Source organism: Coregonus clupeaformis, chromosome 18, assembly GCF_020615455.1.
Source record: "Coregonus clupeaformis isolate EN_2021a chromosome 18, ASM2061545v1, whole genome shotgun sequence".
NCBI classification, from domain to species: domain Eukaryota; kingdom Metazoa; phylum Chordata; class Actinopteri; order Salmoniformes; family Salmonidae; genus Coregonus; species Coregonus clupeaformis.
This window is the reverse complement of record NC_059209.1, coordinates 34,801,849-34,814,625: the sequence shown is the minus strand read 5'-3', so window position 1 is coordinate 34,814,625 and position 12,777 is coordinate 34,801,849. Positions and strand designations below refer to the sequence as shown.

The window sequence follows — 12,777 nt, the reverse complement described above, 5'->3', positions numbered from 1 at the left end:
CTATTGTTTTTAATTGATTTTATTTTATTTGTATATTTAACCTATTCTTGACTCTGTGGTTCTTGCACTTGTTTGGGGAACAGGATTTCATATTTTTTTCTACATTTCTGCCTGAGAAATGACACTCTGATATAGTTCTGTGATCTGTGAAACAGTTCTGTTAATCACTGAGGCATTGTGTTCTTTTTCTTTAGAATTTTCAAATAAACTTGATGTGTTTTATGATTAATAGTGATGTTGTGCTTGTACTATTTTGGACACACTGTACTCAGGCTCCAGCTTTATGTTGTATGTTGATCGTATTAAAACAAAGAAAACAATCTGAAGTTGTTGTTTTTAAGTTATACAGTGGGGAAAAAAAGTTTTTAGTCAGCCACCAATTGTGCAAGTTCTCCCACTTAAAAATATGTGAGAGGACTGTAATTTTCATCATAGGTACACGTCAACTATGCCAGACAAATTGAGGAAAAAAAATCCAGAAAGTCACATTGTAGGATTTTTAATGAATTTATTTGCAAATTATGGTGGAAAATAAGTATTTGGTCACCTACAAACAAGCAAGATTTCTGGCTCTCACAGACCTGTAACTTCTTCTTTAAGAGGCTCCTCTTTCCTCCACTCGTTACCTGTATTAATGGCACCTGTTTGAACTTGTTATCAGTATAAAAGACACCTGTCCACAGCCTCAAACAGTCACACTCCAAACTCCACCATGGGCAAGACCAAGAGCTGTCAAAGGTCATCAGAAACAAAATTCTAGACCTGCACCAGGCTGGGAGACTGAGTCTGCAATGGTAAGCAGCTTGGTTTGAAGAAATCAACTGTGGGAGCAATTATTAGGAAATGGAAGACATACAAGACCACATAATCTCCCTCGATCTGAGGGCTCCACACAAGATCTCACCCGTGGTCAAAATGATCACAAGAACAGTGAGCAAAAATCCCAGAACCACACGGGGACCTAGTGAATGACCTCTGAGAGCTGGGACCAAAGTACAAAGCCTACCATCAGTAACACACTACGCCGCCAGGGACTCAAACCTGCAGTGCCAGACGTGTCCCCTTGCTTAAGCCAGTACATGTCCAGGCCCGTCTGAAGTTTGCTATGTGTGCATTTGGATGATCCAGAAGAGGATTGGGAGAATGTCATATGGTCGATAGAAACCAAAATAGAACTTTTTTGTAAAAACTCAACTCGTCGTGTTTGGAGGACAAAGAATGCTGAGTTGCATCCAAAGAACACCATACCTACTGTGAAGCATGGGGGTGGAAACATCATGCTTTGGGGCTGTCTTTCTGCAAAGGGACCAGGACTGATCCGTGTAAAGGAAAGAATGAATGGGGCCATGTATCGTAGAGATTTTGAGTGAAAACCTCCTTCCATCAGCAAGGGCATTGAAGATGAAATGTGGCTGGGTCTTTCAGCATGACAATATCCCAAACACACCGCCCGGGCAACGAAGGAGTGGCTTCGTAAGAAGCATTTCAAGGTCCTGGAGGGCCTAGCCAGTCTCCAGATCTCAACCCCATAGAAAATCTTTGGAGGGAGTTGAAAGTACGTGTTGCCCAGCGACAGCCCCAAAACATCACTGCTCTAGAGGAGATCTGCATGGAGGAATGGGAAGCAAAAATACCAGCAACAGTGTGTGAAAACCTTGTGAAGACTTACAGAAAACGTTTGACCTGTATCATTGCCAACAAAGGGTATATAACAAAGTATTGAGAAACTTTTGTTATTGACCAAATACTTATTTTCCACCATAATTTGCAAATAAATTCATTAAAAATCCTACAATGTGATTTTCTGGATTTTCTTTTCTCATTTTGTCTGTCATAGTTGACGTGTACCTATGATGAAAATTACAGGCCTCTCTCATCTTTTTAAGTGGGAGAACTTGCACAATTGGTGGCTGACTAAATACTTTTTCCCCCACTGTATATACCATGATTTTTCCGGTCCGGCCCACTTGGGAATAGATTTTCCTCCATGTGGCCCCTGAGCTAAAATTAGTTTGACACCCCTGGTCTAATGGATGTTCTTGAACAGCAAAACAGCTGAGAGCAGAGCATTACATTTACATTTGAGTCATTTAGCAGACGCTCTTGTTCAGAACGACTTATAGAGGAGGACAGAGGAGTCGAGGAGAGGACAGACTTTTGCCCAAATGAGAATCTCCCAGTGAATAAAATGTATCTCAGTGACCAGGAAAACTAATGAGTGGTCGAGAGGTCGAGTAGAGTGTTAATTCGTTAGTAGGTGAAAGGAGCAGTCTGCTCTCCTCCTGGATTACCTACTTCAGCAGAGGATTCCCAAGAGTATACTTTTGGGTTCTAGAGTATCCTTTTGGGTTCTAGCTCGGAAGTGTTTTAAAATCCACCTCACCCCCTTTGAATCAGCTGTTGTTTTCTGGAAGGAGAAAAGCATGCTACTTATACTTTTATCTATAAAATGTCTTCTACAACTAATAGCTACTTTTATTTGTATCACTTTACACATTTATTTTGGGATTACAATGAGCCAATGAGGATGGTATGATGGTATGTCTCCACATGCCTGACTGAGATGTGAGGTCATTCCTCAGGATCTTCGGTGTGTGCGTGCGTGCATGTTTGCCAATGGTATGATATCCAGGTTGCGTCTCCCCTGCTTGTACAACAACACTACTGAGGCAGAATTTGACTTTATTCAAGCAAGGTAGTTATTGATGGCTGATAGAGAATTGATAACAATTGGTGGGAAATTACTACACTATCTCAAACTGAATAGGTGATGGAGCCTGGCCTTTGTGAAGAAGATTATGTTTGACGGCATTGGTATCAGTCACAACAAGACAACCCATTGGATAATCACAGTATTGTCATTAATAATGTGACAGCCCATTGGATAATCACAGTATTGTCATTAATAACGTGACAGCCCATTGGATAATCACAGTGTGGTCATCAATAACGTGACATCCTATTGGATAATCACAGTGTGGTTATTAATAACTTGACAACCCATTGGATAATCACATTGTTGTCATTAATAACGTGACAGCCAATTGGATAACCACAAAGCCCTTGGTCTTTTCTTGGTCTTCCATTCAATCTTTCATAGCTTCCACTCCTTTCCTTCCCTAGCTTCCTTTCCTCTCCTCCTTTTCTAGATCCGTTCCTCATTTCCTAGAATTCTTTCTTATTTTCCTTTACTTTCCTCCTTTCTTAGTTTACTTTCCTCATTCACTTTCCTAGGTTCCTTTCCTCCTTTCCTAGGTTCCTTTCCTTCATCTTTCCCATCTTCCATTTCTCATTCCCTAGCTTCAATTCTTCTTTCCTAATTTCCGTGTCCCTTTTTTTCCCTAACTTCCTTTCCTCTTCGCCTTTCCTACTTTCTGTTCCTTTCCTGGCTTCATTTCCTAGCATTCCTTTCCTGGCTTCATTTCCTAGCATTCCTTTCCTGGCTTCATTTCCTAGCATTCCTTTCCTGGCTTCATTTCCTAGCATTCCATTCATGGCTTCATTTCCTAGCATTCATTTCCTGGCTTCATTTCCTAGCATTCCTTTCCTGGCTTCATTTCCTAGCATTCATTTCCTGGCTTCATTTCCTAGCATTCCTTTCCTGGCTCTATTTCCTTTCTTTTCTCCCCTCCTTTGCTTTCCTAGTTCCCATTCCTACTATCCTTTCCTAGCTACCTTTCCTTTCCTACTTTCCTAGCTTCCTTTCCTTGGTCTTTGCACACTCTTGGCATTCTCTCAGCCAGCTTCATGAGGTAGTCACCTGGAATCCATTTCAATTAGCAGGTGTGCCTTCTTAAAGTTAATTTGTGGAATTTATTTCCTTCTTAATGCGTTTGAGCCAATCAGTTGTGTTGTGACAAGGTAGGGGTGGTAAAAGACCAAGTCCATATTATGGGAAGAACAGCTCAAATAAGCAAAGAGAAACGACAGTCCATCATTACTTTACGACATGAAGGTCAATCAACACGGAAAATGTCAAGAACTTTGAAAGTTTCTTCAAGTGCAGTCGCAAATACCATTAAGCGCTATGATGAAACTGGCTCTCATGAGGATCGCCACAGTAAAGGAAGAACCAGAGTTACCTCTGCTGCAGAGGATAAGTTCATTAGAGTTACCAGCCTCAGAAATTTCAGCCCAAATAAATGCTTCACAGAGTTCAAGTAACAGACACATCTCAACATCAACTGTTCAGAGGAGACTGTGTGAATCAGGCCTTCATGGTCGAATTGCTGCAAAGAAACCACAACTAAAGGACACCAATAATAAGAAGAGACTTGCTTGGGCCAAGAAACACAAGCCTTTGGTCTGGAGACCATATTGGAGATTTTTGACTGTTGGAAAATCATTCCAGGTGAAGCTGGTTGAGAGAATGCCAAGAGTGTGCAAAGCTGTTATCAAGGCAAAGGGTGGCTATTTGAAGAATCTCAAATATAACATATATTTTGATATGTTTAACACTTTTTTGGTTACTACATGATTCCATATGTGTTATTTCATAGTTTTGATGTCTTCACAATTTTTCTACAATGTAGAAAATAGTAAAAATAAAGAAATCCCCTTGAATGAGTAGGTGTTCTAAATCCTTTGACCGGTAGTGTATATTTATACTACGGACTCCGACATTGCTCATCCTAATATTTCTTCATTTCCCATAGGGCGGCGCACAATTGGCCCGGCGTTGTCCGGGTTTAGCCGGTGTAGGCCGTCATTGTAAATAAAAATTTGTTCTTAACTGACTTGCCTAGTTAAATACAGGTTAAATAAAAAATAAAAAAAGTATATTATTTTACTTTTCGATTTGTTTATTGTTAGATACTACTGCACTGCTGGAGCTAGGAACACAAGCATTTTGCTACAACCGCAATAACATCTGCTAAATATGTGTATGTGACCAATAAAATTTGAATTGATTATTTTATTTTATTTATGTGAATGTGTCTAAAGCATGTTAGAATACGCTCCAAAACAACTCATATTACATCACAATCCCATTCTGAATGTTTCTGCACAAAACAAAATGTTTTATCGTCTGTCACATAAATCCATATTTGCATATTGTCCTCAGATCCTCAAAAACTTTTACAGCTGCACCATCGAGAGCATCCTGACTGGTTGCATCACCGCATGGTATGGCAACTGCTCGGCCTCCGACCGCAAGGCACTACAGAGGGTAGTGCGTACGGCCCAGTACATCACTGGGGCCAAGCTTCCTGCCATCCAGGACCTCTATACCAGGCGGTGTCAGAGGAAGGCCCTAAAAATGGCCAAAGACTCCAGGCACCCTAGTCATAGACTGTTCTCTCTGCTACCTCATGGCAAGCAGTACCGGAGCACCAAGTCTAGCTCCAAGAGGCTTCTTAACAGCTTCTACCCCAAGCTATAAGACTCCTGAACAGCGAATCAAATGGCTATTTGCAAATCGATATTTGCATTGCCCCCCCCCCCATCTGTGCATAGTCAATTTAACTCTACCTACATGTACATATTACCTCAATTACCTCGACTAACCTGTGCCCCCACACTTTGACTCTGTACCGGTACCCACTGTATTTAGCCTCATTACTGTTATTTTACTGCTGCTCTTTAATTATTTGTTATTTTGTTTTTTACTTCTGTTTATTTTAGTAAATACTTTCTTAACACTTATTTTTCTTAATACTACATGGTTGGTTAAGGGCTTGTAAGTAAACATTTCACTGTAAGGTCTAAACCTGTTGTATTCGGCACATGTGACAAATACAATTTTATTTGATTGAACTGTTTATTCACTGGACTGGCCTTTTGACATTATCTGGAAAATAATTTGTTCAATCAACATTTCAAATAGTATCAGAATTTCATGTTACACATTCTAGGCTTCCATATGTCTCTTGAAAATATAGGGTGTGTTCTCATTGGTTAATGCGTAACTAAGTAGTCCTACATACCACCTGTGGGTCATCATACCACCTGGGGGGGGGCTGAGATCTTTATAAACAGCTAGATGGCACAGTAAGGACCATCAGCAGTTGGGTGACTAGAGAAAGACAGACGTCCATCTCAGGGATATACAGGTAAGACGTTGTCTGTTGTTCTGGTTCTGTTCTTCTCGTCTACTACCACTCTCTCTCTCTGTCTCTCTCTCTCTCTATCTCTCTCTCTTTCATTTCAATTCAATTCAATGGGCTTTATTGGCATGGGAAACATATGTTAACATTGCCAAAGCAAGAGAAGTAGATAGTAAACAAAAGTGAAATAAACAATAAATATTAACAGTAAAATGTACACTCAGAAGTTCCAAAAGAATAAAGACATTTCAAATGTCATATTATGTATATATACAGTGTTGTAACAATGTGCAAATAGTTAAAGTACAAATGGGAAAATAAATAAACATAAATATGGGTTGTATTTACAATGGAATTTGTTCTTCACTGGTTGCCCTTTTCTTGTGGCAACAGATAACAAATATTGCTGCTGTGATGGCACACTGTGGTATTTCACCAAGTAGATAAGAGAGTTTATCAAAACTGGGTTTGTTTTTGAATTCTTTGTGGATCTCTGTAATCTGAGGGAAATATGTGTCTCTAATATGGTCATACATTTGGCAGGAGGTTAGGAAGTGCAGCTCAGTTTCCACCTCATTTTGTGAGCAGTGTGCACATAGCCTGTCTTCTCTTGAGAGCCAGGTCTGCCTACGGTGGCCTTTCTCAATAGCAAGGCTATGCTCACTGAGTCTGTACATAGTCAAAGCTTTCCTTCATTTTGGGTCAGTCACAGTGGTCAGGTATTCTGCCACTGTACTCTCTGTTTAGAGCCAAATAGCATTCTAGTTGGCTCAGTTTTTTTATTAATTCTTTACAATGTGTCAAGTAATTCTCTTTTTTGTTTTCTCATGATTTGGTTGGGTCTAATTGTGTTGTTGTCCTTGGGCTCTGTGGGGTCTGTTTGTGTTTGGGAACAGAGCCCCAGGACCAGCTTACTTAGGGGACTCTTCTCCAAGTTAATCTCTTTATAGGTGATGTCTTTGTTATGGAAGGTTTGGGAATCACTTCCTTTTAAGTGGTTATAGAATTTAACGGCTCTTTTCTGGATTTTGATCATTAGCGGGTATCGGCATAATTCTGCTCTGCATGCATTATTTTGTGTTTTTCGTTGTACATGGAGGATACTTTTGCAGAATTCTGCATGAGTCTCATTTGGTGTTTGTCCCATTTTATGAATTCTTGGTTGGTGAGCGGACCCCAGACCACACAACCATTACATTTTTTTACATTTTAGTCATTTAGCAGACGCTCTTATCCAGAGCGACTTACAGTTAGTGAGTGCATACTTCATACTGGTCATACATTTTCATACTGGTCCCCCATGGGAATCGAACCCACAACCCTGGCATTGCAAGCGCCATGCTCTACCAACTGAGCTACATAAAGGGCAATGGGTTCTATAACTGATTCAAGTATTTTTAGCCAAATCCTAATTGGTAAGTCAAATGTTATGTTACTTTTGATGGCATAGAAGGCCCTTCTTGCCTTGTCTCTCAGATCGTTCACAGCGTTGTGGAAGTTACCTGTGGCGCTGATGTTTAGGCCGAGGTATGTATAGTTTTTTGTGTGCTCTAGGGCAACGGTGTCTAGATGGAATTTGTATTTGTGGTCCTGGCAACTGGACCCTTTTTGGAAAACCATTATTTTTGTCTTACTGAGATTTACTGTCAGGGCGCAGGTCTGACATAATCTGTGCAGAAGATCTAGGTGCTGCTGTAGGCCCACCTTGGTTGGTTGGTGACAGAAGCACCAGACACTTTCTCTCTCTCTAAGTCGCTGTCTCTCTCTCTCTCCCTCTATCTCTCTCTCTCTCTCTCTCTCTCTCTCTCTCTCTCTCTCTCTCTCTCTCTCTCTCTCTCTCTCTCTCTCTCTCTCTCTCTCTCTGAGTTGCTGTCTCTCTCTCTATATATCTCTTTATCTCTGAGTCGCTGTCTCTCTCTCTATCTCTCTCTATCTCTGAGTCGCTGTCTCTCACTCTCTCCCTCTCTCTCTCTCTCTCTCTCTGAGTCGCTGTCTCTCTCTCTTTATCTCTCTCTATCTCTGAGTCGCTGTCTCTCTCTCTCTCCCTCTATCTCACTCTCTGAGTCGCTGTCTCTCTCTCTCTCTCTCTCTCTATCTGTCTATCTCTCTCTCTTCTTACACTGACTAATCTCATAATACTGATAATATGTCCTGATCTTTCACCTCTATTTTTACTCCTGTCAGAATACAGTTTGTAGTGTTAGCTTCAAGCTCTTATGGACACCCATATGACATGTTTATATCTTCCTCTCCTCTCCTCTCCTCTCCTCTCATCTCCTCTCCTCTCCTCTCCTCCCTCTCCTCTCCTCCTCTCCTCTCCTCCCTCCTCTCCTCTCCTCTCCCTCTCCTCTCCCTCTCCTCTCCTCTCCTCTCCTCTCCTCTCCTCTCCTCTCCTCTCCTCTCCTCTCTCTCTCCTCTCCTCTCCTCTCCTCTCCTCTCCTCTCCTCTCCTCTCCTCTCTCTCAGACAGTGTACCATGGCCTCTCTCTCTGTGTCCCTGGGTCTGCTGGTGCTATGCACCCTGGCTCTTGTACAATGTGGCCCGTATGACGACCGCGTCAGGGTGTGGGGCATTAGTGCCACCAACCTGAAAGGAGACCTCCTTTCCCAGCCAGACCCCTACGTCAAGGTGAATTATATTATTCATTTATTTAACCTTTATTTAACCAGAACAGTCAGTTAATGAAACATTGTTATTTACAATGAGGGACTGGCAGGTGGGGTGGTAAAACAGAAGAAGTACAGTAATGTTACAGCAGGACAGGCATCATAACACAAAAGGACAGAGACAGAGCAATAATCAACCACTAAACAGTAGACAGTCAGCAGTCATTTGTTTGGATATCAAGTAGGCTACAGTGACGTGTGACCATGAAAATGTCAGTGATTGGCTTGTTACTTGTTAGGTAAATGAACAAAAAAACGAACAAATGAATGAACAAACAAACAAAATAATGAATGAATGCATTTTAAAATACATATAGAGGTTCCTCATCCAAGTGAGCCAACTATACATACATAAAAAATCATTGAGTATTAAAGCACAATCATAATAAAACATGTTTAATAATAAAAGTCTACTGACAACATTAACGTCCTTAGGTGTGGTGTGGCCCAGCCTTCGGTGGCATGTCCAGCATTCTGAAGAACCAGGCCAACCCCAACTGGCCCGGCGAGTTCAACTTCCTAGACATCATCGACGACTCTGTCCTGAAGCTCGAGGTGAGTTTTGAGCAATGGAGTGCTTTGATCAATGTAAAAGCAGTTTGTATATCCAATAAATGATGATGATGAGGAAGAGGAAGAGGAGGAGGAGGAGGAGGATAATTATGAGTAATATTATTATTAATATGATAAATATGATTATGATGAATTATTATGATATTTGTATTTATTATTATAATTAATGTAATTATTATTAGGTGTGGGATGATAACGTCGGACCAGATGAACGCCTGGGAACCTGCACCACCACCATCTACCCAGGAACACACATCGAGACCTGCCACCTGAAGAAAGGCACCGTCTACTACACCTACACCTACCAGAAGGAATACCAGCAACAGAATGATGATTAGATTGTAACCTATGACCTTCTATCTGATTGGTTCTCTCACCCTGTCACTCATGTATTCACTTCCTTATAGCATCAATAAAAAAAAAACATGCTTTACGGCAAGATGGTCTCAGTCTGGCTTAATTTTTTTTTTTTATAACATATTTTTTATGTTATTTTATTGTTTTATGCTTTCCCAGAAGATGTCTTAGATTGGTCCATAGAATATTAAAAGGGATAAATCAATATTTCTGCTAGATTTGAGATTTTATGTCAAAGCTTTTTACAATTCAACATTTACCTTTTACAGTAAACCATTATTGTGCTTAAACTTGAGCTTAATATAACTTTTTGTTATTCTAAGCTTTGGCCTTCATTCCTAATCAGCGTATCAGATAAATACAAAACTGTTGACAGTACTGTACGTCACAAAACCGTATACAGTTTGGTTTAGAGACATCACCTGAGAACGGACCAGCTGTGGGTCTCCATTGCCTCTTTGCAATGTGTACGGTGGTTGGTACAGTATGTGTAAGGGGGGTTGGTATGTTTATGACAGGGTGCCTGGGTAAGGTCCTTATAAAGGGGAACAGTTATGTTACTGTATGTTATCTTAAGGATCCAACCTGGGACGACATGCTGGGAAGCTGCAACCCCACCATCAGCACAACCACAACGTTGTCAGGGAGCACTCCGATATACTTACCGTTTCACATGTGATCTAAAAAGCTAAACTGATCGTAGATCATCTTTTATCAAGACGCTTTATGATTACGAGCCCAGATCAGGGCCAGTATCCACATCAGAGTAGGGTTGCCGATCTAGGATCAGTTTTAGTCTTCAGATCATAATGAATGATATTATATGGACAGATCCTAGATCAGAACTCCTACTCTGAGATGCTTTGTGAATATTGGCCCAACACTCTTCATCTGTCCCTGAGGTGGGTTTTGAATATGGGGTGAGAGAACGCTTTCCAACAACAGGTGGTTTCTGTTGACTGTCTAATGGATGTTCTTGAACAGGAAAACAGCTGAGAGCAGAGCATTATATTTACATTTGAGTCATTTAGCAGACGCTCTTATTCAGAACGACTTACTAATAACCTTTGTTTATTCAAAGGTTTGGCCTTCTTTCATAATCAGCAGTTCAAAACGTCAAAACTTTTGACAGGACTGTACGTCACAAGACCCTATACAGTTTGGTTTAGAGACTTTACTGAGAACGGACCAGCTGTGGGTCTCCATTGCCTCTTGGCGAATGTGTCCGGGTGGTTGGTACAGTATTTGTGTAAGGGGGGTTGGTATGTTTATGACGGTGTGCCCGGGTAAGGTGCTTATAAAGGGAATAATAAAGTCCTTATGTTATCTTAAGGAAAAGATTTTTAAGGTTATATTGTTTTTGTGCATCTCTGAGTGATGTTCTATCGATTCCCTGTGTCATTTCATGTGTATCTGAGCTATTGCCATTCAAGCAGGCAGAAATTCGGCCGGTATGACGTAGCATTGCTTAATCAAGGTGACAGACAGTGACACATTCAATACTGCCTTTCACACTCTTGCCTGCATCTAGCGGATCTAGAGTGTAATCATTAGTCCAACAGTTGCAAAGGAGATTTCTATTGGACAAATTCAAATATGTTTATCCCCATTTCGTTCCGTTTGCTTCCGTTTAAGAAACTTTTTTTCAAAGAAACGTTTTTTCCAAAAGAATCGGTGGAATGGATACCGTCCTGATCACATGCAAACACAGTTCAGTTTCATAGCAGCCGCATACAAACAGCATTAACATTTTGCTCGTTTTATAATTCCTTCTCGCATCTACGCGCTCTCCTCCTCTCACCTTTTCCCTTTGCTTGTGGACTTCGGTGCACAACACATCAGCTGTCTCTGACCAGGCGAAAAAACCTTTCCAAGCCAAACCTTCATATCATAACTGCTAACCGCTACACACAGCCTACATCGTTGTCACCATATTAGCTAACGCCATAGTCAACATAGCTACTAAAACTAATGCGTTAGTAAACCCGCTACAATCACGCAGTAGAATGTACAGTCAGCAAGCAGTTTAGCATTTACACCGGTGGGCCCTGGTGGCAATAAATTAATCAAACCAAAAGCTTACCTTGACTTGAAAGAGTTCCGGTGCTGGATAGCCATAGCCAGCTAGCTAACATAGCATCCCTCTCTGTTTGAGCCGGGGTTTGTGTCGGCTAAACTTGCTAGCTGCATTCACTAGCAAAGTGAAAGTGAAAAATAATATAATGAAATACAGCTAGCTGTCTCGCTCTCTCTCTTTCTCTCTCTTGCTTCTCCTTCATTTTTAAATAAAAACATTTGTTAAAAACGGTTTAAATATTGTGTTTCTCTCACTTTGAGTCAACTACTCACCACATGTTATGCACTGCGGTGCTAGCTTATTGTAGCTTATGCTTTCAGTACCTGATTCATTCTCTGATCCTTTGATTGGGTGGACAACATGTCAGTTCATGTTGCAAGAGCTCTGATAGGTTGGAGGATGTCATAATTACTGTGTAAGTCTATGGAAGGTTTTGTATTGAAGTCAATGTACCCAGAGGAGGATCGATACTAGCTGTCCTCTGGCTACACCATGGTGCTACCCTACAGAGTTCTGTTGAGGCGACTGTTATTGCAAAATAGTGTGTTTTAATCAATTATTTGGTGACATGCGAATATATTTAGTATATTTGTATTCATGTTTCACAATTTTTGTATGTATGAAATTCACTGAGGAGGATGGTCCTCTCCTTTGAGGAGCCTCCACTGTTTTAGAAACGTATCTGTTTGGCATCTTCATTTCCGTCTTTCCTAGCTTGCTTTCCTTGATCCCTTTCCTTCCTTTCCTCCCCTCCTTTGCTTTCCTAGCTCTATTTTCTCCTACTATTTCCTAACTCTCTTTCCTTGCTCCCTTTACTTCCCTCGCTTCCTTTACTTTCCTCCTTTACTTGCTCCCTTTCCTCCCCTGGCTTCCTCTTCTCTCCTTCTTTCCTAGTTCCCTTCCAATTTCTCCTTTCCTAGCTCCCTTTCCTAGCTTCCATTTCTTGGTCTTTCCTATCTTCCATTCTTTCTTTCCTAGCTTCCGTTCCTCGATCCCTTTCCTGCCTTTCCTCCACTTTGCTTTCCTAGCTCTCTTTCCTCCTATCCTTTCCTAACTT

The 12,777-nt window shown here is 41.0% G+C and overlaps 1 protein-coding gene across 1 annotated transcript; it reads left to right on the top strand.

The window, feature by feature from the left end:
- Positions 1-5,966: 5,966 nt before the first annotated feature.
- LOC121587286 (cytosolic phospholipase A2) lies at positions 5,967-9,717 on the top strand. Its single transcript, XM_041904199.1, has 4 exons — positions 5,967-6,053; positions 8,513-8,675; positions 9,149-9,268; positions 9,469-9,717. Exons 2-4 carry the CDS (start codon positions 8,523-8,525, stop codon positions 9,622-9,624), a joined length of 429 nt encoding a protein of 142 aa, XP_041760133.1. The 5' UTR covers positions 5,967-6,053; positions 8,513-8,522; the 3' UTR covers positions 9,625-9,717.
- The last annotated feature ends 3,060 nt before the right edge of the window (positions 9,718-12,777 follow it).

Excerpts from the sequence above, each read along its gene's own strand:
- LOC121587286 (XM_041904199.1), top strand. The coding sequence starts at position 8,523 with ATGGCCTCTCTCTCTGTGTCCCTGGGTCTGCTGGTGCTATGCACCCTG. Across the intron at positions 8,676-9,148 it reads AGCCAGACCCCTACGTCAAG|GTGTGGTGTGGCCCAGCCTT; the intron begins GTGAATTATATT and ends TAACGTCCTTAG. Across the intron at positions 9,269-9,468 it reads ACTCTGTCCTGAAGCTCGAG|GTGTGGGATGATAACGTCGG; the intron begins GTGAGTTTTGAG and ends AATTATTATTAG.